Here is a 13687-nt window from a genome sequence, read left to right on the forward strand (position 1 = left end):
ATGGTCCATAATTTCAAGAATCTAAGCAGAGCTCTGCAGAGCGACGTGGGTTCAATAGTTCAGGCACAGACCACTAAGACGCACCGGTTCTGAGGCTACAGTCTCTCCATTTCCCACCTCACACTTGAAATCCCACCTGCCTCATGAAATCCTTAGTGTCTCTTCCGCAAACGTGACAGGCTTTGAGCCTCACTCTTCCTTCATCTCAGTCCCTGGGAGCAGTGGTAGTACGTTGTAAAGTACCACTCTCTCCTCAGATGGAGGGTGTATATTTCTAGGCCATTGGACCTTCGCTTTAACTGATCCAGCTAACATGGGGTACAGGAGGGAGACTTAGCTCTTGTGTCTATGCCAGGCATTAACACAAGTACCACTCAAGATAGTTACCTCACGCGCTGAGCACTTTTTGATACGTGTGAGTAGATGGACGGAGACGTCACATGGCCACAGGTAATGGACTCGACTTCATAGCCCATGACTCACCTCGGCAATTTTTAGCAGTCACAGCATCCCCATAGAACCCTACAGCACACCTCTCACAGTGGGCGCCATCTGTGTTCCCAATGCACCTCAGGCATTCTCCGGTGACAGAATCACAGTGACCGGCCTCTAAGGGGTCAACATTGCCGCTGCAGTTACATGGAACACAGGATTCCCCAGGCACTGTTGGGTTTCCATAGTAACCGTCTGTGCATCTGTATAAAAGATTGAAAGAGGGATCCAGATAAATGCAATTCCTCTAGACATGACCCTACCACCCAGGGATCCTCTGAATGGCTAATCTATCAGATTGACTCTTTTTACATAAATTCACTGTGAAAGGAACGCAACTCCAAGTTCAGGCATTTACAGAACTCCTCCGCTCTTTGTGAAGAACAGGGAGTGTGTCCAAAATGAGCCATAAATCCAAGAGGACGTGCACCCGGCGCAGGCCAATCGCCGTGCAACCCCGCCTCTCCAGGGTGTGACGCAGCTCTCCTGCGGACTTCAGCCAGAGCCTGGCACTGAGACTTCCGTGTGGGGAAGACAGCATTGGCTTTCAGCACCAGAAGACAACTATTCAATCAAACCACCCTTCACCTATGGACTTATCCAGAGTAATGGGCAATTGAAACGTGTGAACAGTAAATACTGACTCCTCGATGTTCCTATCGTTGTTGATGAGAACTCAGATGAGCTCAAGGAGATAGAATGCCGTTCTTGAAAAATTCCCAGGAAGCTTCAACATTAATGTTTTAATTGTATACTGGCTTTTCTCTATGATTACATGAAATAATAATTACATACCAAAACTCCAAAACCACACTAAACTAGGCACTTAAAAATAAACACATAAAATTTATATTTAAAAAAAAACAATGCAACTTTTGGAAATGAGTTGAGCAAAGCAGAGTACCTCTCGCACCAAGCTCCCGAGTACCCCATGGCACACTGGTCACAGACCACTTCGTCTCCATCATTTAGGCGGCAGGTGGGGCTGAAACTGTCAGAACATTAGAAATGAATGCAATTTTCCAATGGATGGTGCAGAATTTCTAAATATTTAAAATGTTTAGTTTCTACCACTCCTGTCCATACAAACTTTCATTGGGTCTCACTCCTTGGCTCAGAACCCCAGCCCCCGGCCATGCAGCCCACTCCATGGGCACTGGACACTACTGCTCCCTGCTCCTGCTCATCCTCAACCCAGAGTGCGCCTCTCCCCGCGTCTCTGCCTGGGGTCACCCGGCTCATCCCCGATGCCCAACTCAGCTCTCTCCTCCTCCAGGAGGCCCACTCGGATGCTCCTGGTCAGGCTGTGTTCCTCTCCTCTGGGTTCCCTGGAACTGTCTGCCTGCCTCAGAGCCCTGCCCACACTGGCCAAGAAAGAGCTTGCTCGCACAAAACAGCCAAGAGGCTCCTCACTTCAGTAATCAACATTTCTCAAGGGGCCCCCACTGCTGACAAAGGTCCCTTCAAACTCTATTCCTGGGTCTTGGGGAGGCCTGGGAAGGAAGATATGGGAGTTGAGAGTCCCCTAAGATTTCATCAGAGTAGCTTTGATTGTATCTGTTTTATACACCAGAGTTTCAAATAAAAATCCTCAAGAGGGAATTCTTTGGGTGTGAGTGGAGGAAGCGTTCTGGTAAACCAGTGAGACAGAAAGAGGCTTTCATTTGCTGGCCTGCAGGACACACATGTCCCAGCATGATGTACAAGGCCTTGCACATGACTGTCTCCTTCCACCTCCCCTCGTGCTGTATGCTCCAGGACTACCTGCAGTTCCTCAGAACAGCTCTTTTATGCTGTCTCAGCTTGGCACCCTCAGCTCCTTCTGCCTAGAATGTCCTTCTCTGCTGCTTTCAAATTCCTTCTCATCCTTCAAGACTCAGATCAAGATCAAGAGCATCCTCAGAGTTATTCCTGCAGATTCCACTGTACAAAGGACATACTCCACTGTAGTCATGACCACAATACCACACTGCAGAGCCCATGGGGCCTGTGGCCATGGATGCATAGTTTGATACTCATAGCACCTACCATGATTCCAGTGTACAGTGGGCACTCAAATATTTGTTGAATCAGTCAATGAATTCAACCCATTCTCAAATAGCCTTATATTTACGTATTTTAGTCATTAGATCAAAAGCTCTTTAAGCCCAGGAACAATGTTTTCTGCATCTCTGTGTCCCCTCTACTTTCTAGCCCAGTGATAAGCACACAATATATACTTTTGAAAGAACTGATGACCAATATTAGATCAAGAGGAAAAAAATATGCATATATCCTTGCCATCACACAGCTTTTCTTGCATAATTTAAGACACCAAATTTTTCTTTAGAGAAGAGAATCCACCTCTCCACCTTTAATCCTAATTAATTACCACTGGGCAAAATTCACACTCTTATTACACATACAATCTTGCTCTGAAGATATCAGTACACATCTGGATGGAAACCCTGGCCACGTGGGCAGGACCTGCTGGCGGAGGTGCCAGGCTTACTTGTTGGAGGCTGTGGAGAGGGGGCAGGCACATGGCTGGCAGTCCCCAGGAGTCCCGCGGGAAGGCAGCCCATAGAAGCCGGGCACACACCGCTCACAGTGGTCTCCGGTGGTGTTGTGCTTGCACGCCTAGTACACACGCAGGAAGAGAAGACTTGGCTCAGGTTTCCGCAGAGGATTCTTAGACTCATCCACAAACAACTTGAAGTCCAAATGAAAAAAAAATGACAAAATGCTAAACAAGCCACCAAACTCTATTATATGAAGAGGGGTTTCCCGTCTCTAGATTAACTAACAAAACATTCTAAGTTGTTAAATGGGGAGTGTAAGAGCTTTCACTCTCTGCTACATCAGAGTAACTGGTACCAGACTTGCCCTTCTGTAGGAAACAACTAGAAACTGGAACAAATCGTATCAAACAACTGCCTTCAGACACTGGACAACAGAGGGTGCAGGCCTGTGATCCCTGAGAGAAGGGAGACAATGGGATGAGTCCTACAGCCACACGTCGTCCTGCCTGGAGACACCTGCCAAGCAGCGGGGCAGAGGGGCTTCCCAAGCAGAGCTGGTGGTCTTGCTGAGTTGCAGAGACAGAGGTCAGAGTTTGGGGAGGCTAAACCGCTGGAATTTGGAGAGAAGACCGGAGCTTCATAGAGCAAGAGCTCCAGAAACCTGCACAGCAGACCTCTTCACGTAGCTACTGAACACGAAGCTGCTTGTGTGCTGACTGCAACTCCATGAGGGTAGACAGAGATACAGGTGAGCAGTGAGCTAAACTATTCAGAACTCACACAGAGCTCAGGACATTCGAATTCTAACCAGCCAGTGTGGGGAGACCCTGTTACACACCCAGAGCACTCAGTAGAGAACTCAGAAGAAAAACTCATTTGTAGTAGGGCTAAACCTGCTCTAGAGTGAAGGTTGCACTAGACCCACACTAACAAAGCTTAAAACAAACCTGGAAACAATCCAGCTGACCTGCAATAATTTAACTGCTTGCCAAAACAAACTTGCCTGTTCTTTAAAGGAAAGCAACAAAACCCAGAAACTGAACAATATTCATTGAGCAATGCAATCAAAAACTACTGGATATGCTCCCACTGGCCACATCTGGGAGAATTTGGAATCCATGAGTTCAGACAGATAACAAGTGGTAAATAAATACACATGTGGAAGTAGGAGGGTTCTTGCTTACAGTAGATGACTGCATGCCGACTGGTAAGCACGTGGAATGGCTAGAGCCACAGAACCATCCTTTTGCAAACACAGTAAGTACTGGTTAGGCGAGAATCATCAGTGACTGCTAAATCTAAGGGGAAAATTTGATAAGGGATAGAATACTTGCATGGTCTTAAAGTATCTCCCTCAGATTGCTTATTAATTACAAAAGAAAAGAATAGTAAATAAATAGTGGAGAAATTGACCAACACCTGGCCTGTGTAATCAGAATTAACACCACCAGTGAGGGGCAGTGGACACTGTGGGCTTCTACATGCGGTGCTCTGAGAAGCACACAGCATCACTAACGAAGTATTCTGGCCTGAAAGGCATAACCTGAATCTATCCATGAGAAAATAAGAGAACCCAAATGTGAACTCAAGATGAGAGACATTCTATTTTTTGAAAAATGATTGTGTTCTTCAAGATGCCAATGTTATAAAAGACAAAGAAATGCTGTGGAAATATTTCAAATTAAAGAAGACTAAAGAGACATTATGATAAAATGCAACACCCAATCCCAGATGTGGGCCTGTAATGGAGGGGAAAAAAATGCCATAAAGGGCATAATTGAGTCAATTGACAAAATTGAAAAATGGATGGTAGATCAGAAAAAGTAGAGCACCAATGTTCAATTCGCTGAAGTCGATAACTGTACCATGGTTACCTAAGAGAATATCCTATTCTCAGGACAAATACACTGAAGTATTTAGGGATAAATGGGCATTGTGTATGCAAGTAGTTTACAAAAAAAATATTATGATTAGATAGATTGATAATGAGAATAATAAAGCAAATGGGGAAAATGTTACCAATAGGTGACTGGGTAAATGGTGGGTGTTCTAAGTACTATTCTTATCCCTACAATCTTTGCATAAATTTAACATTATTTCCAAATAATGAGTTTTTTAAAATAAGTAACAAAAACTACTAGAAATGAGACAAACTAAAAAACAAACAAGCAAACAAAAAAAAACAGTGAGCATAACCAGGAGAAAAATCTAAAAAGCAGGCAGAGAAAAAAGACACAACATACAGAGAATTAAGTATAGAAATTACCACTGACTTCTCATTTGGAACAAAGCAAGCCAAAAGCAAATAGAACAACTTTAAAGTGCTGAAAGAAAACTCTGCAAAAATACATTTCAAAATTGAGAGTGTAAGAAAGCCTTTTTAGATAAACAAAAGAGGAGAGAATCTGTCGGCCCTCAGCCTTGCACTGAAGAAATGCTCAAGACAGCTCCTCGGGGGCAGAAACATGGTACCAATAAAACCTTGGATTCACACCAAGGATTGAAGAGCATCAGAAATGGTAAATATGTGAATAAATGTAAACGATTTATTTTCCTCACTTAAGACACGCCTTTAGAAAGTAAAATCACCCCGAATCGGGGGTAAGGGAGGTGTGCAGGATAAAGGAAGGAGCCAGGCAATACGGGCAAGTGGAAGGTGACGCTCTGCACCAGGCAGCTGCATGGCTCAAGGGAACGCTGCAGCTCTTCTGCACGTTCTTTCCCAGCTTCCTCTTTCCCAGGTACCCCCTCCACCCCCAACCTGTGTTGACACCACCTGGAGCTTTCTCCTAGGACCTCTGCCCACCCCTGCGTGTAGCCCACCCCAGGCCCACCTGGGGCCCTCTCTTCTCAGTTCCTCTGCCCTGGAGTCCACCTCGCCTCCCATTTCCCTTTATACTCCTTCTCTTAGAGCCACTCATTTCACATACTGTATTGGCCATTTTTCATACAACAATTTAAATCATAGGTCTAGTTTCTAAACTACATATTTTTGTATAATTCCTGAGGTATAAAAGTTTTCCCATATATTAAACTTAATTGGGACTATAAACACTTGTATTACATCCTTTTATACCAGGGTTTCACCAGCTTTATCCAGGGTTATCCTAGACCAGAGCTTCTAAACTTGAATGTGTATACAAATCACCTGGGTTAAATGTCGATTCTGATTCAAGGGGTCTGAGATGGGGCCCGAGATTTTGTGTTCTAAAAAAGCCCTCAGATGACACCTGTGCTGCTGGTCCTCAGACCACATTTTGGTAGCAACGTCTTAGATCCTTTTTTTCTCCCCATCCCCCATATGACCTTGTTTTTGATAATTAATCCAAATCAACTCAAAATGCAACTGGCCTTGGTAAACAGCTACATGGTTGCAGTAAAAGCATTACACAAAATAACTAGTTTCATTAAAATATATTTGATTATTTACATTGCAAAATGTCTGTGATATGTTTCCTTTGCTCAAAAGCCCAAACAGGCCCTTCTTTCTCTTTGGGAAAACTACTGTATTGTTCTGTTGCAAAACCTACTGAGAGTCTGTTGCAGTGCTTTCTTAGGTGTGTGCTACCATCTCTTAAGTGACCGTCTGGGTTGGGGATCTCGTCTGTGAAGGGATGAGAATGCTCATCTCCTTGGGGTGGAAAAACATCTTCTCTTGATGGGAAAAGGAAAAACACAGGGGCCCAAGACATGCACAACTGCATTTTATGCCCTCTCTTTGCAAGGAAAAGAAACTGGTTTCTCCTTGGGATAAGAGCAGAGAGAGCTCGGAGAAAAGAATAGGGGCTCAGGTAAACTATGGACTTTGAGTGGTAATGACGTGTCAATGCAGGTTCACTGACTGTCACAAATGGACCACTCTGGTGGGGATGTTGATAATGAGGGGGACTGTGCATGTGGGAGGAGGCGGAATATGAGAAATCTCTGTACCTTCCTCTCAATTTTGCTGTAAACCCAAAATTACTTTAAAATATAGTCTCAAAAAAAAAAGAACAGGGGCACTAAGAACAACTGGAACCTTCTCACTAATAAACGGTAAGTAAAGAGTGAACTCCTAGAAGCTAGAGAGCTCTGTACAGGCCCAGGGCTTTGAAGAGCTATACAAAGAGAAGAATTAAAAGGTTTATTTTTAAAATAGAATAGAAAAAAAGCAAAGTTAGATAAAATAGATAAATGATGCTACCAAGTTCTTATATTTCCTTAAATTTCAATCCAAATTTTTATTATTTTTGCCCCCTCAAACATTAATTACTTAAACAGGGAAAAATAATAAGTTTACAGCGGAAAAGCCTGGCAGACACCCCCTTGTCCAAGTGACCCAGGCTAACATCCCCAGAAAGAAGACAGTGGCACCACATCCCCTGACAGCATGCACTGACGGGGCACAGCACCTCCGTGTCTTCTGCCAAAAATGCAGAACCTCGACCTAACCACGAGGAGCATTCCACAGAATGCCCAGTGCTCCTCACAAGTGCCAGAGTCATGAAAGACAGGGAAAGACTGAGGAACTTGACAGACTGAAGGAAGCAAGGCCACTGAATGCAATGTGGGATCCTGGGTTTGACGCTGGAAAGGAAAAGGGACGTGAACAGAAAAACTGATGAAATCCGAGTGAAGTCTATAGATTAGTTGACCAGACTGTGCCAGTGTTCATTTCTTAGTTTTGGTAATTCTACTCTGATTTAGCAAGATGTGGGCATCGGGAAGCACAGCGAGGGTTACACAGGAACTCCCTACACTACTTTTGTAGCCCTTGTGTAAATCTAAACTATCTCCCAAAAAATTTAAAACTATAAAAATTATTATCATTTATTGTAATTAGAGCTTTAAGGCCAGTTGCTATTTAGCATTTGCACTTTAATATGAGTATATATTTTTGTAAATATATATTAATGAAAGCACATGCAAATATTCTTTCAGCCTACCTGCAACTAAAGCCATAGGTGGCACAACCACGACCAGCTGGCCACCTGCCAAATGCTGGCAGAGGGCCTCCCAAGGCTGGCCTCTCAACCCAAATGGCAAAGGGAGAGATGTTACAAAAGCAACAACCTTGCCAAGCCGTGGGAAGCTGTGCGCCTGAAGAAACTGATCCTAGAGGGACTGAGTCTGTGTGCAAACCATCATTTCACACAGTTCCTATAGATGCTTCACTTACAGAACAAAGAAATGAACAAAGAACAAAATGAAAGCTTAACTTACAGAATAAAGGAAAATTAGGCTCTAGAGAGAAGAAGCAATCAAAGGCATCATGCCGAGATCTTCTCCATGAGCCTGATAATTAATATTCCCTAGCCCTGTGACTCAATCAGTCTCTTTAGGAGAAAGCACAAACATTTCCCTGTACTGTGAATAGAGTCCAGCTGATTAACATAAGCATTCGCTCCATCTATGAGGAGAGTCCATTAGAACCCAGGAGTATGGCCTGGCTTCCAGGCAAAAGAGCCTAAAAGAATGCCTGACTGAAGTTAAAAAACAAGTCTTGCCCTGTATCTGCCCCAAAGTTCATTCTCAAGATTAACTACATATTTGTTAAGCCCTGTTGCAACTCATACTGCATGAAAGAGGTACTTGTTTGAAGAGTTTGTCTGAGATAACGACTATAAAGCACTCTATATCGTACAGATGAGTGTGATTATTAGAAGTTTTATTATTCTTCTTAAGATATACTATGTAACACAATTTAAAAAAATACTAGCACTTGCATTTAAAAGATCTGATCCTTTTTATTCAATCAGTGGACATTTTCTAGCTTAATATTGCCTTATAATCTTGCAAGGTAAATAATTACTTCTCATTGCTCTAATAACCCGCAAGAAAATTATATATCCCTTTTCCACTATTACCAAAGTAACTTTTTTTCCAAAAAAGGAGAAAAAAAACAGGAAATCTTTCATGACATGAACTCAAATCTGCAAATTTCCTTTGGGGTCTACAAGGGCTGGGATATTCTCCTGTGGAGGAAGCATTGTTTTTAATCACTTCTGCACAGCAGACAGCTTTGGGATAGGTGGGAGGGGGTGCTTGAGGTCTCAGCAACAGACTCACAAAGCAAACACCGTGAATATCGCACTCAGCTGCATGGCCGTGGCATTCACAGGGGTGACAAATTCCTCCAAAGAGTATTCCATCCACACGGTAATAGCCAGGGAGGCAGGACTGCAAAAGAAGGACGGGTGGCCGGTGCTGGTGAAGGCAACTGCATGTGTTGCACAAATCATCATCTTTCCAATATGTTAGAACCATAAACTGCTCAATTTTCTATGAGTAGAGAAACTTATTTCTTTTTTCTTTTTTTTCCTGAACATCTTTATCAAGGTATCATTGACATGCCATAAAATTCACCCATGTTAAGTATACAATTCAATGACTTTTTTAGTAAACTTACCGAGTCGTGCAGTCATTGCTGTAATTCAGGTCCTGATTTCTTTTTAAAGGTAGAAACATGCACACAAAAACTTAACAGTTATGCAATGTCAGCATACACTTTAGTGGTAGTCTGCTGCAGTATTCTCAGAAATCATGTAACAGCCATTTAACCAGTGTTTCAATCAAAAGGACTTTTTATCTCAACTATTTTTTCTTTTGCTTAAAATTCATTAAACGTTGCCATCAAAGTGTCCCAGTGCAGGTCTGTGCCAAACTGCGGCCATTTAAGTGAGCAAACATTCGGGGTGTGCCTTCCATGGGATAAGCCTGGACAGGCAGCGTGGGCATTCAGGGATGCTACTCCCTGCTCCGGAGGAGCTGGGAACCACGCAGACTCCGTGATTCATTCAATCCTCTGACAACCCTGAGATGTAGCACCTCTGTTTTATAGATATGGAATCTGGAACACAGAGCAGTTAGATGACATGCCCACTGTGCCAGTGGAACATTCATAGCCAGGTGTGCACACCTCCAAGATCCGTGTCCCAAGGGCTGCCCAGGGCTACAGCAGACACAAAACGCATTTAGAGTGCAGACTGGGGAACGATGAATCTGGAGGCCAGCACACTCCCACAGGGGCACGGAGGAGGCGGTGGGGACTTGTTTTTGATTGTTATAAAAATTCTTAAAAGAGCATTTTAATTATTTGTATAATTTGTATAATAATTTGTATAATAGATAAACGCATTCATTCCCACTGGCCTTGCGAAAGGCCCTAACAAGTAGGGAGTAGGTGCTTCCTACTTATTAGGGTACGCATGGAGCACCGCTCCAGGCAGGCATGCTCCCCTTGGGGACAGCAGGCTTGTCTACAGCAGGGCATTGAGCAGGCAGCTGCCTGGAGGTCTGTGTGGTGGCTACAGTGCCACCAGGAATTGCATTCCCAACCAACAGCTGCCTGATTCTTTAAGTCAGTTTCTGAGCAAGAGTTTGATTAAAGGATGACTTTTCCGCTTAACAAAAACACTTGAAAACATGCATGGAGCTTATTGTGCTTGCTTCAGCCATCATCTCATGCACATCAGCACTTTTCCCTCCAGAGCCCAGTGAACCTAGACAGCTCCTGCAGAAGCTGCTCACTGCTGCCCCCTCCTGGTCCAGCTGGCCTGGGCTTCCACGATTCCCCGCTCTTCTACTCCACATCCCACATACTAAGAGGTGGCCTTAGGGTTGTTTATCCATTAAGCACTTAGCATGCAGGGATTAGGACCTGCAAACATTTGCCGGGCCTAAAATAAATGTTTGAGATCTAGAAAAGAGTTCACTGGGTCAAAAAAAAATTGCAAAATATTTAAAATAGAAATATTTAATTAAATATCTACGTCGTGAAGCATTAGGCCAACTTCATTAACTGCAAAGTGTATAACTGATAAAGATTCATGAAAGCAAATTATAGTTTAAATGTTTTCAATTTGTAAAAATTATTGCCAAGAAATCACAGCCAATGACAGATGTTTATAATTACAGTCAATCATGAACACAGGAGAAGCAGGATCATGTAATGGTTAACAGCCCAGATGAAGTTCAAATTCTGTTATGACCGCTCCCTAGCTGTGTGATGTTGGTCAAGTTACTTAATCTCTTTGTGCCTCAGTTTCCTAATCTGTGGAACAGAAAGTATATGATGTACCTACCCAATACTGTTGTTGTCAGGATTAAATGAGGTAACATATGGAAAGAGCTTAGAATAGCTCCAAATACAAAGTTCTCAGTAGGAGAGAGTTATTATCAATACTTATGTCCAAATTATTTAAAAATTGTTTTAGCAACAGATTACTTTTATTGATGATTGCAAGTGCATTTTCATATACCTCATATGTGGAGGGAGTCCACCTAAGTAACACAACTAGGGGCCACAAAAACAGGCCTGGCTTGTCTAAAGCTTTCCAGGTCGCATGCCAGGGATTTGTAAAGGTTCAAATACAATCAGGTTCAATCCTTCTTAGAAACGCAAACTAAGGCACAGGTGTTGCAACTTTTCTGTTGACTTAGGCACAAGAGTAGCACTAAGGGCATTTCCAGGTGCCCCAGCCTACCCCTGGCAGAGGAATTCGATTTCTTTAAACAATGTGGCTTCCAGTACTCCAATATCCCCCAAAGTCTGAAGTTTAGAAACACTGGGTTTCTAAAGTTAAAATTCAAAGGTGCATCACCACATCATCCTCAAGGCACTTTTACCCCTGAGAAAAGAACACAAAGAAGGAGAAAGGAAGAGGGGGGAGCGTTACCTCGCAGGAGATCCCCGTGTAGCCTTGGGGACATTCGCAGTGCTCCACCTCAGCAGCCAGGGCCAGGTCTATAACGTTGGGGCTGGCTGTGTCCAGAGAGACAGAATCCAACCTACAGACAGGGGTTGTCATACGACTTACACACCAAACAACATCCAACACGTCAATGAAGACAGATTCTTTAAAAAGATTTAATTCAAACAAAATGGTGATGTGATTTTTCTAAGTAACTAAAGATTTGTAACAATTTTGTAAGCAACTAAAGATCTTCACAACAATATGCTTTCTGGAAGCCATCACTATTCCCTAGAAATGCTTCAACATTGGGTGCAGAGGCACGCTGCTGCCCGCAGACTGCTGTAGGGAAGGTCTGCTGTTGTCCATCTGGAGTTGAAGCCCTTCAGAAAACTAATCCCTTCAATCGTCTTATCTCTAATATGGAGAGACTCTCCTTAAATGCGTAATTCTGTGTTTGCTTTAGCTGCATCCAATGTTTATGCTGAGCCAGGCATTGCCAGAAATGGACCTTCTCCAAGTAATAAAATGACCAAGAATGGACACATTAACTTAAATAGACTGTGTAAAATCTAAGACCACTAACATCAGGAGGGTGAAAAACAGATACAACACAGTCCAGACAATCATGACCTCATCGGGCATTTCTCAGAAACCCTCCTCAAAGTTTCTGATCCCGATGTCAGCTCTATCTCCTACCAGATACATTTGTCACAGACAACTACTCTTACGTCTTCAATAAAATTATATTAATAAAAAAAATCTTTAAGACAGCCAGTTCCATTAGCTGTGTCCTTAAAATAATCAATGTAAAAATATATTAAGCTTAAAATATATAATAATGAATAAAGACAAGATTGAAGTACCCTCACTGTAAGTTTTCCCTCCCTTTCAATACACACCTGTAAAGAGCCATTTTTGCAGAATTGTAGCTGGCTCTGATCAAGAGTTGTGTCACGTTGGCAAGGACAGTCATCAGCTGGTCACGGTCAATCTCCCTTTTGTTACTAAACTCTCGGAAGTTCTCGGGCACTAGTCTAACCACGTTAAGGTACTCTTCGTAGGGTTGCAGGGACAGGCCCTCGGCCTGGGTGCTTAAAGTGAGTCCATTTCCCTAACATTTAAAAACAAGATGAAACACATTTGTAGTTCAATTTCATGAACAAAAAACAAAAGCAAATTTTGTATTCAAGCAACATGGCCTTTCATTTGTGTTCAGGTTCTGGGGGCGAATAAATAATGGTGTCTGTAACTCTTGGTGCAGAACTGTCAGAGAAAAGATGTTTCACTGTATTCCTCTCAGAGGGATTCGGATAATAAATCTAAAGACTGTCCTTTGCTGGGATCTCAGAAAAGGAACAAAGTCATGCATTTGTCCACAATTTTACTCAAAGTGACCAATCTGACACTCCTAATCTTTAACTGGAGAATAAAAGTAGAAAACGTATGTAAATATAGCTGTAGCTTTTCAGAAAACTGCCATTAACAAAAATGATTTATTTTACAGTTTCCAATTGCTGCAGGTTGAAGATGTAGATACAGGTCACTAAAGGTCACAGGAGACGAGTGTAGACACTGCAGACAAGAACTTGAGGTGGTTTCTCAGCACTTTAGGACTCCTAGGTGAGGCTGAGCTTGGTCTTTTTGTGACGGGGGAGAGTGAGGATACAGGGATACAGACAGGGGTTGAGGACAAAAATGGCAATGTAGCTCCTGTCCTCACACTGCCAAGCACTGCTGCCTAATCATTCATGTGCAGAGGCAAAGAGGCAGGATGGGAAAGAGCGACTTAAAGGGCCAAAAGGGTAGCTCCAACGTCGTAGCAAAAACTCGTCTCCCTTTTAAATGTGAAAAGATGGGTCAGCTGCGAGGATCAAAGAAAGAGCCACACGTGCCGTCCTGGGGCAATTCCGAAAATGGGCCCAAAGACAGAATTCTCACTCTTAGTCTCAGCAGTGTCCAGATGAGGCAAAGCACTGCTGGATGGCCACCTGGCCATGAGCCCTTTGCTCCTACCCTTCG

General features: G+C 43.2%; 1 protein-coding gene across 3 annotated transcripts in view; it reads right to left on the reverse strand.

Annotated features, from left to right (window-relative positions):
* Nucleotides 1-13687, reverse strand: part of LAMA1 (laminin subunit alpha 1) — a 158897-nt gene that overhangs the window by 71954 nt on the left and 73256 nt on the right. For 2 of the 3 annotated variants that reach the window (XM_058556675.1, XM_058556677.1), the window contains 6 exons: nucleotides 12568-12779; nucleotides 11651-11762; nucleotides 9042-9152; nucleotides 2984-3111; nucleotides 1397-1483; nucleotides 484-695 (listed from right to left, as the gene is read on the reverse strand). In XM_058556675.1, coding sequence (XP_058412658.1) covers nucleotides 484-695; nucleotides 1397-1483; nucleotides 2984-3111; nucleotides 9042-9152; nucleotides 11651-11762; nucleotides 12568-12779 — 862 coding nt within the window. The remainder of the gene's footprint in view (nucleotides 1-483; nucleotides 696-1396; nucleotides 1484-2983; nucleotides 3112-9041; nucleotides 9153-11650; nucleotides 11763-12567; nucleotides 12780-13687) is intronic. The other variant, XM_058556676.1, reaches the window with a different exon arrangement.

The sequence above is a fragment of the Diceros bicornis genome, chromosome 16 (genome assembly GCF_020826845.1).
Source record: "Diceros bicornis minor isolate mBicDic1 chromosome 16, mDicBic1.mat.cur, whole genome shotgun sequence".
Taxonomy (NCBI): domain Eukaryota; kingdom Metazoa; phylum Chordata; class Mammalia; order Perissodactyla; family Rhinocerotidae; genus Diceros; species Diceros bicornis.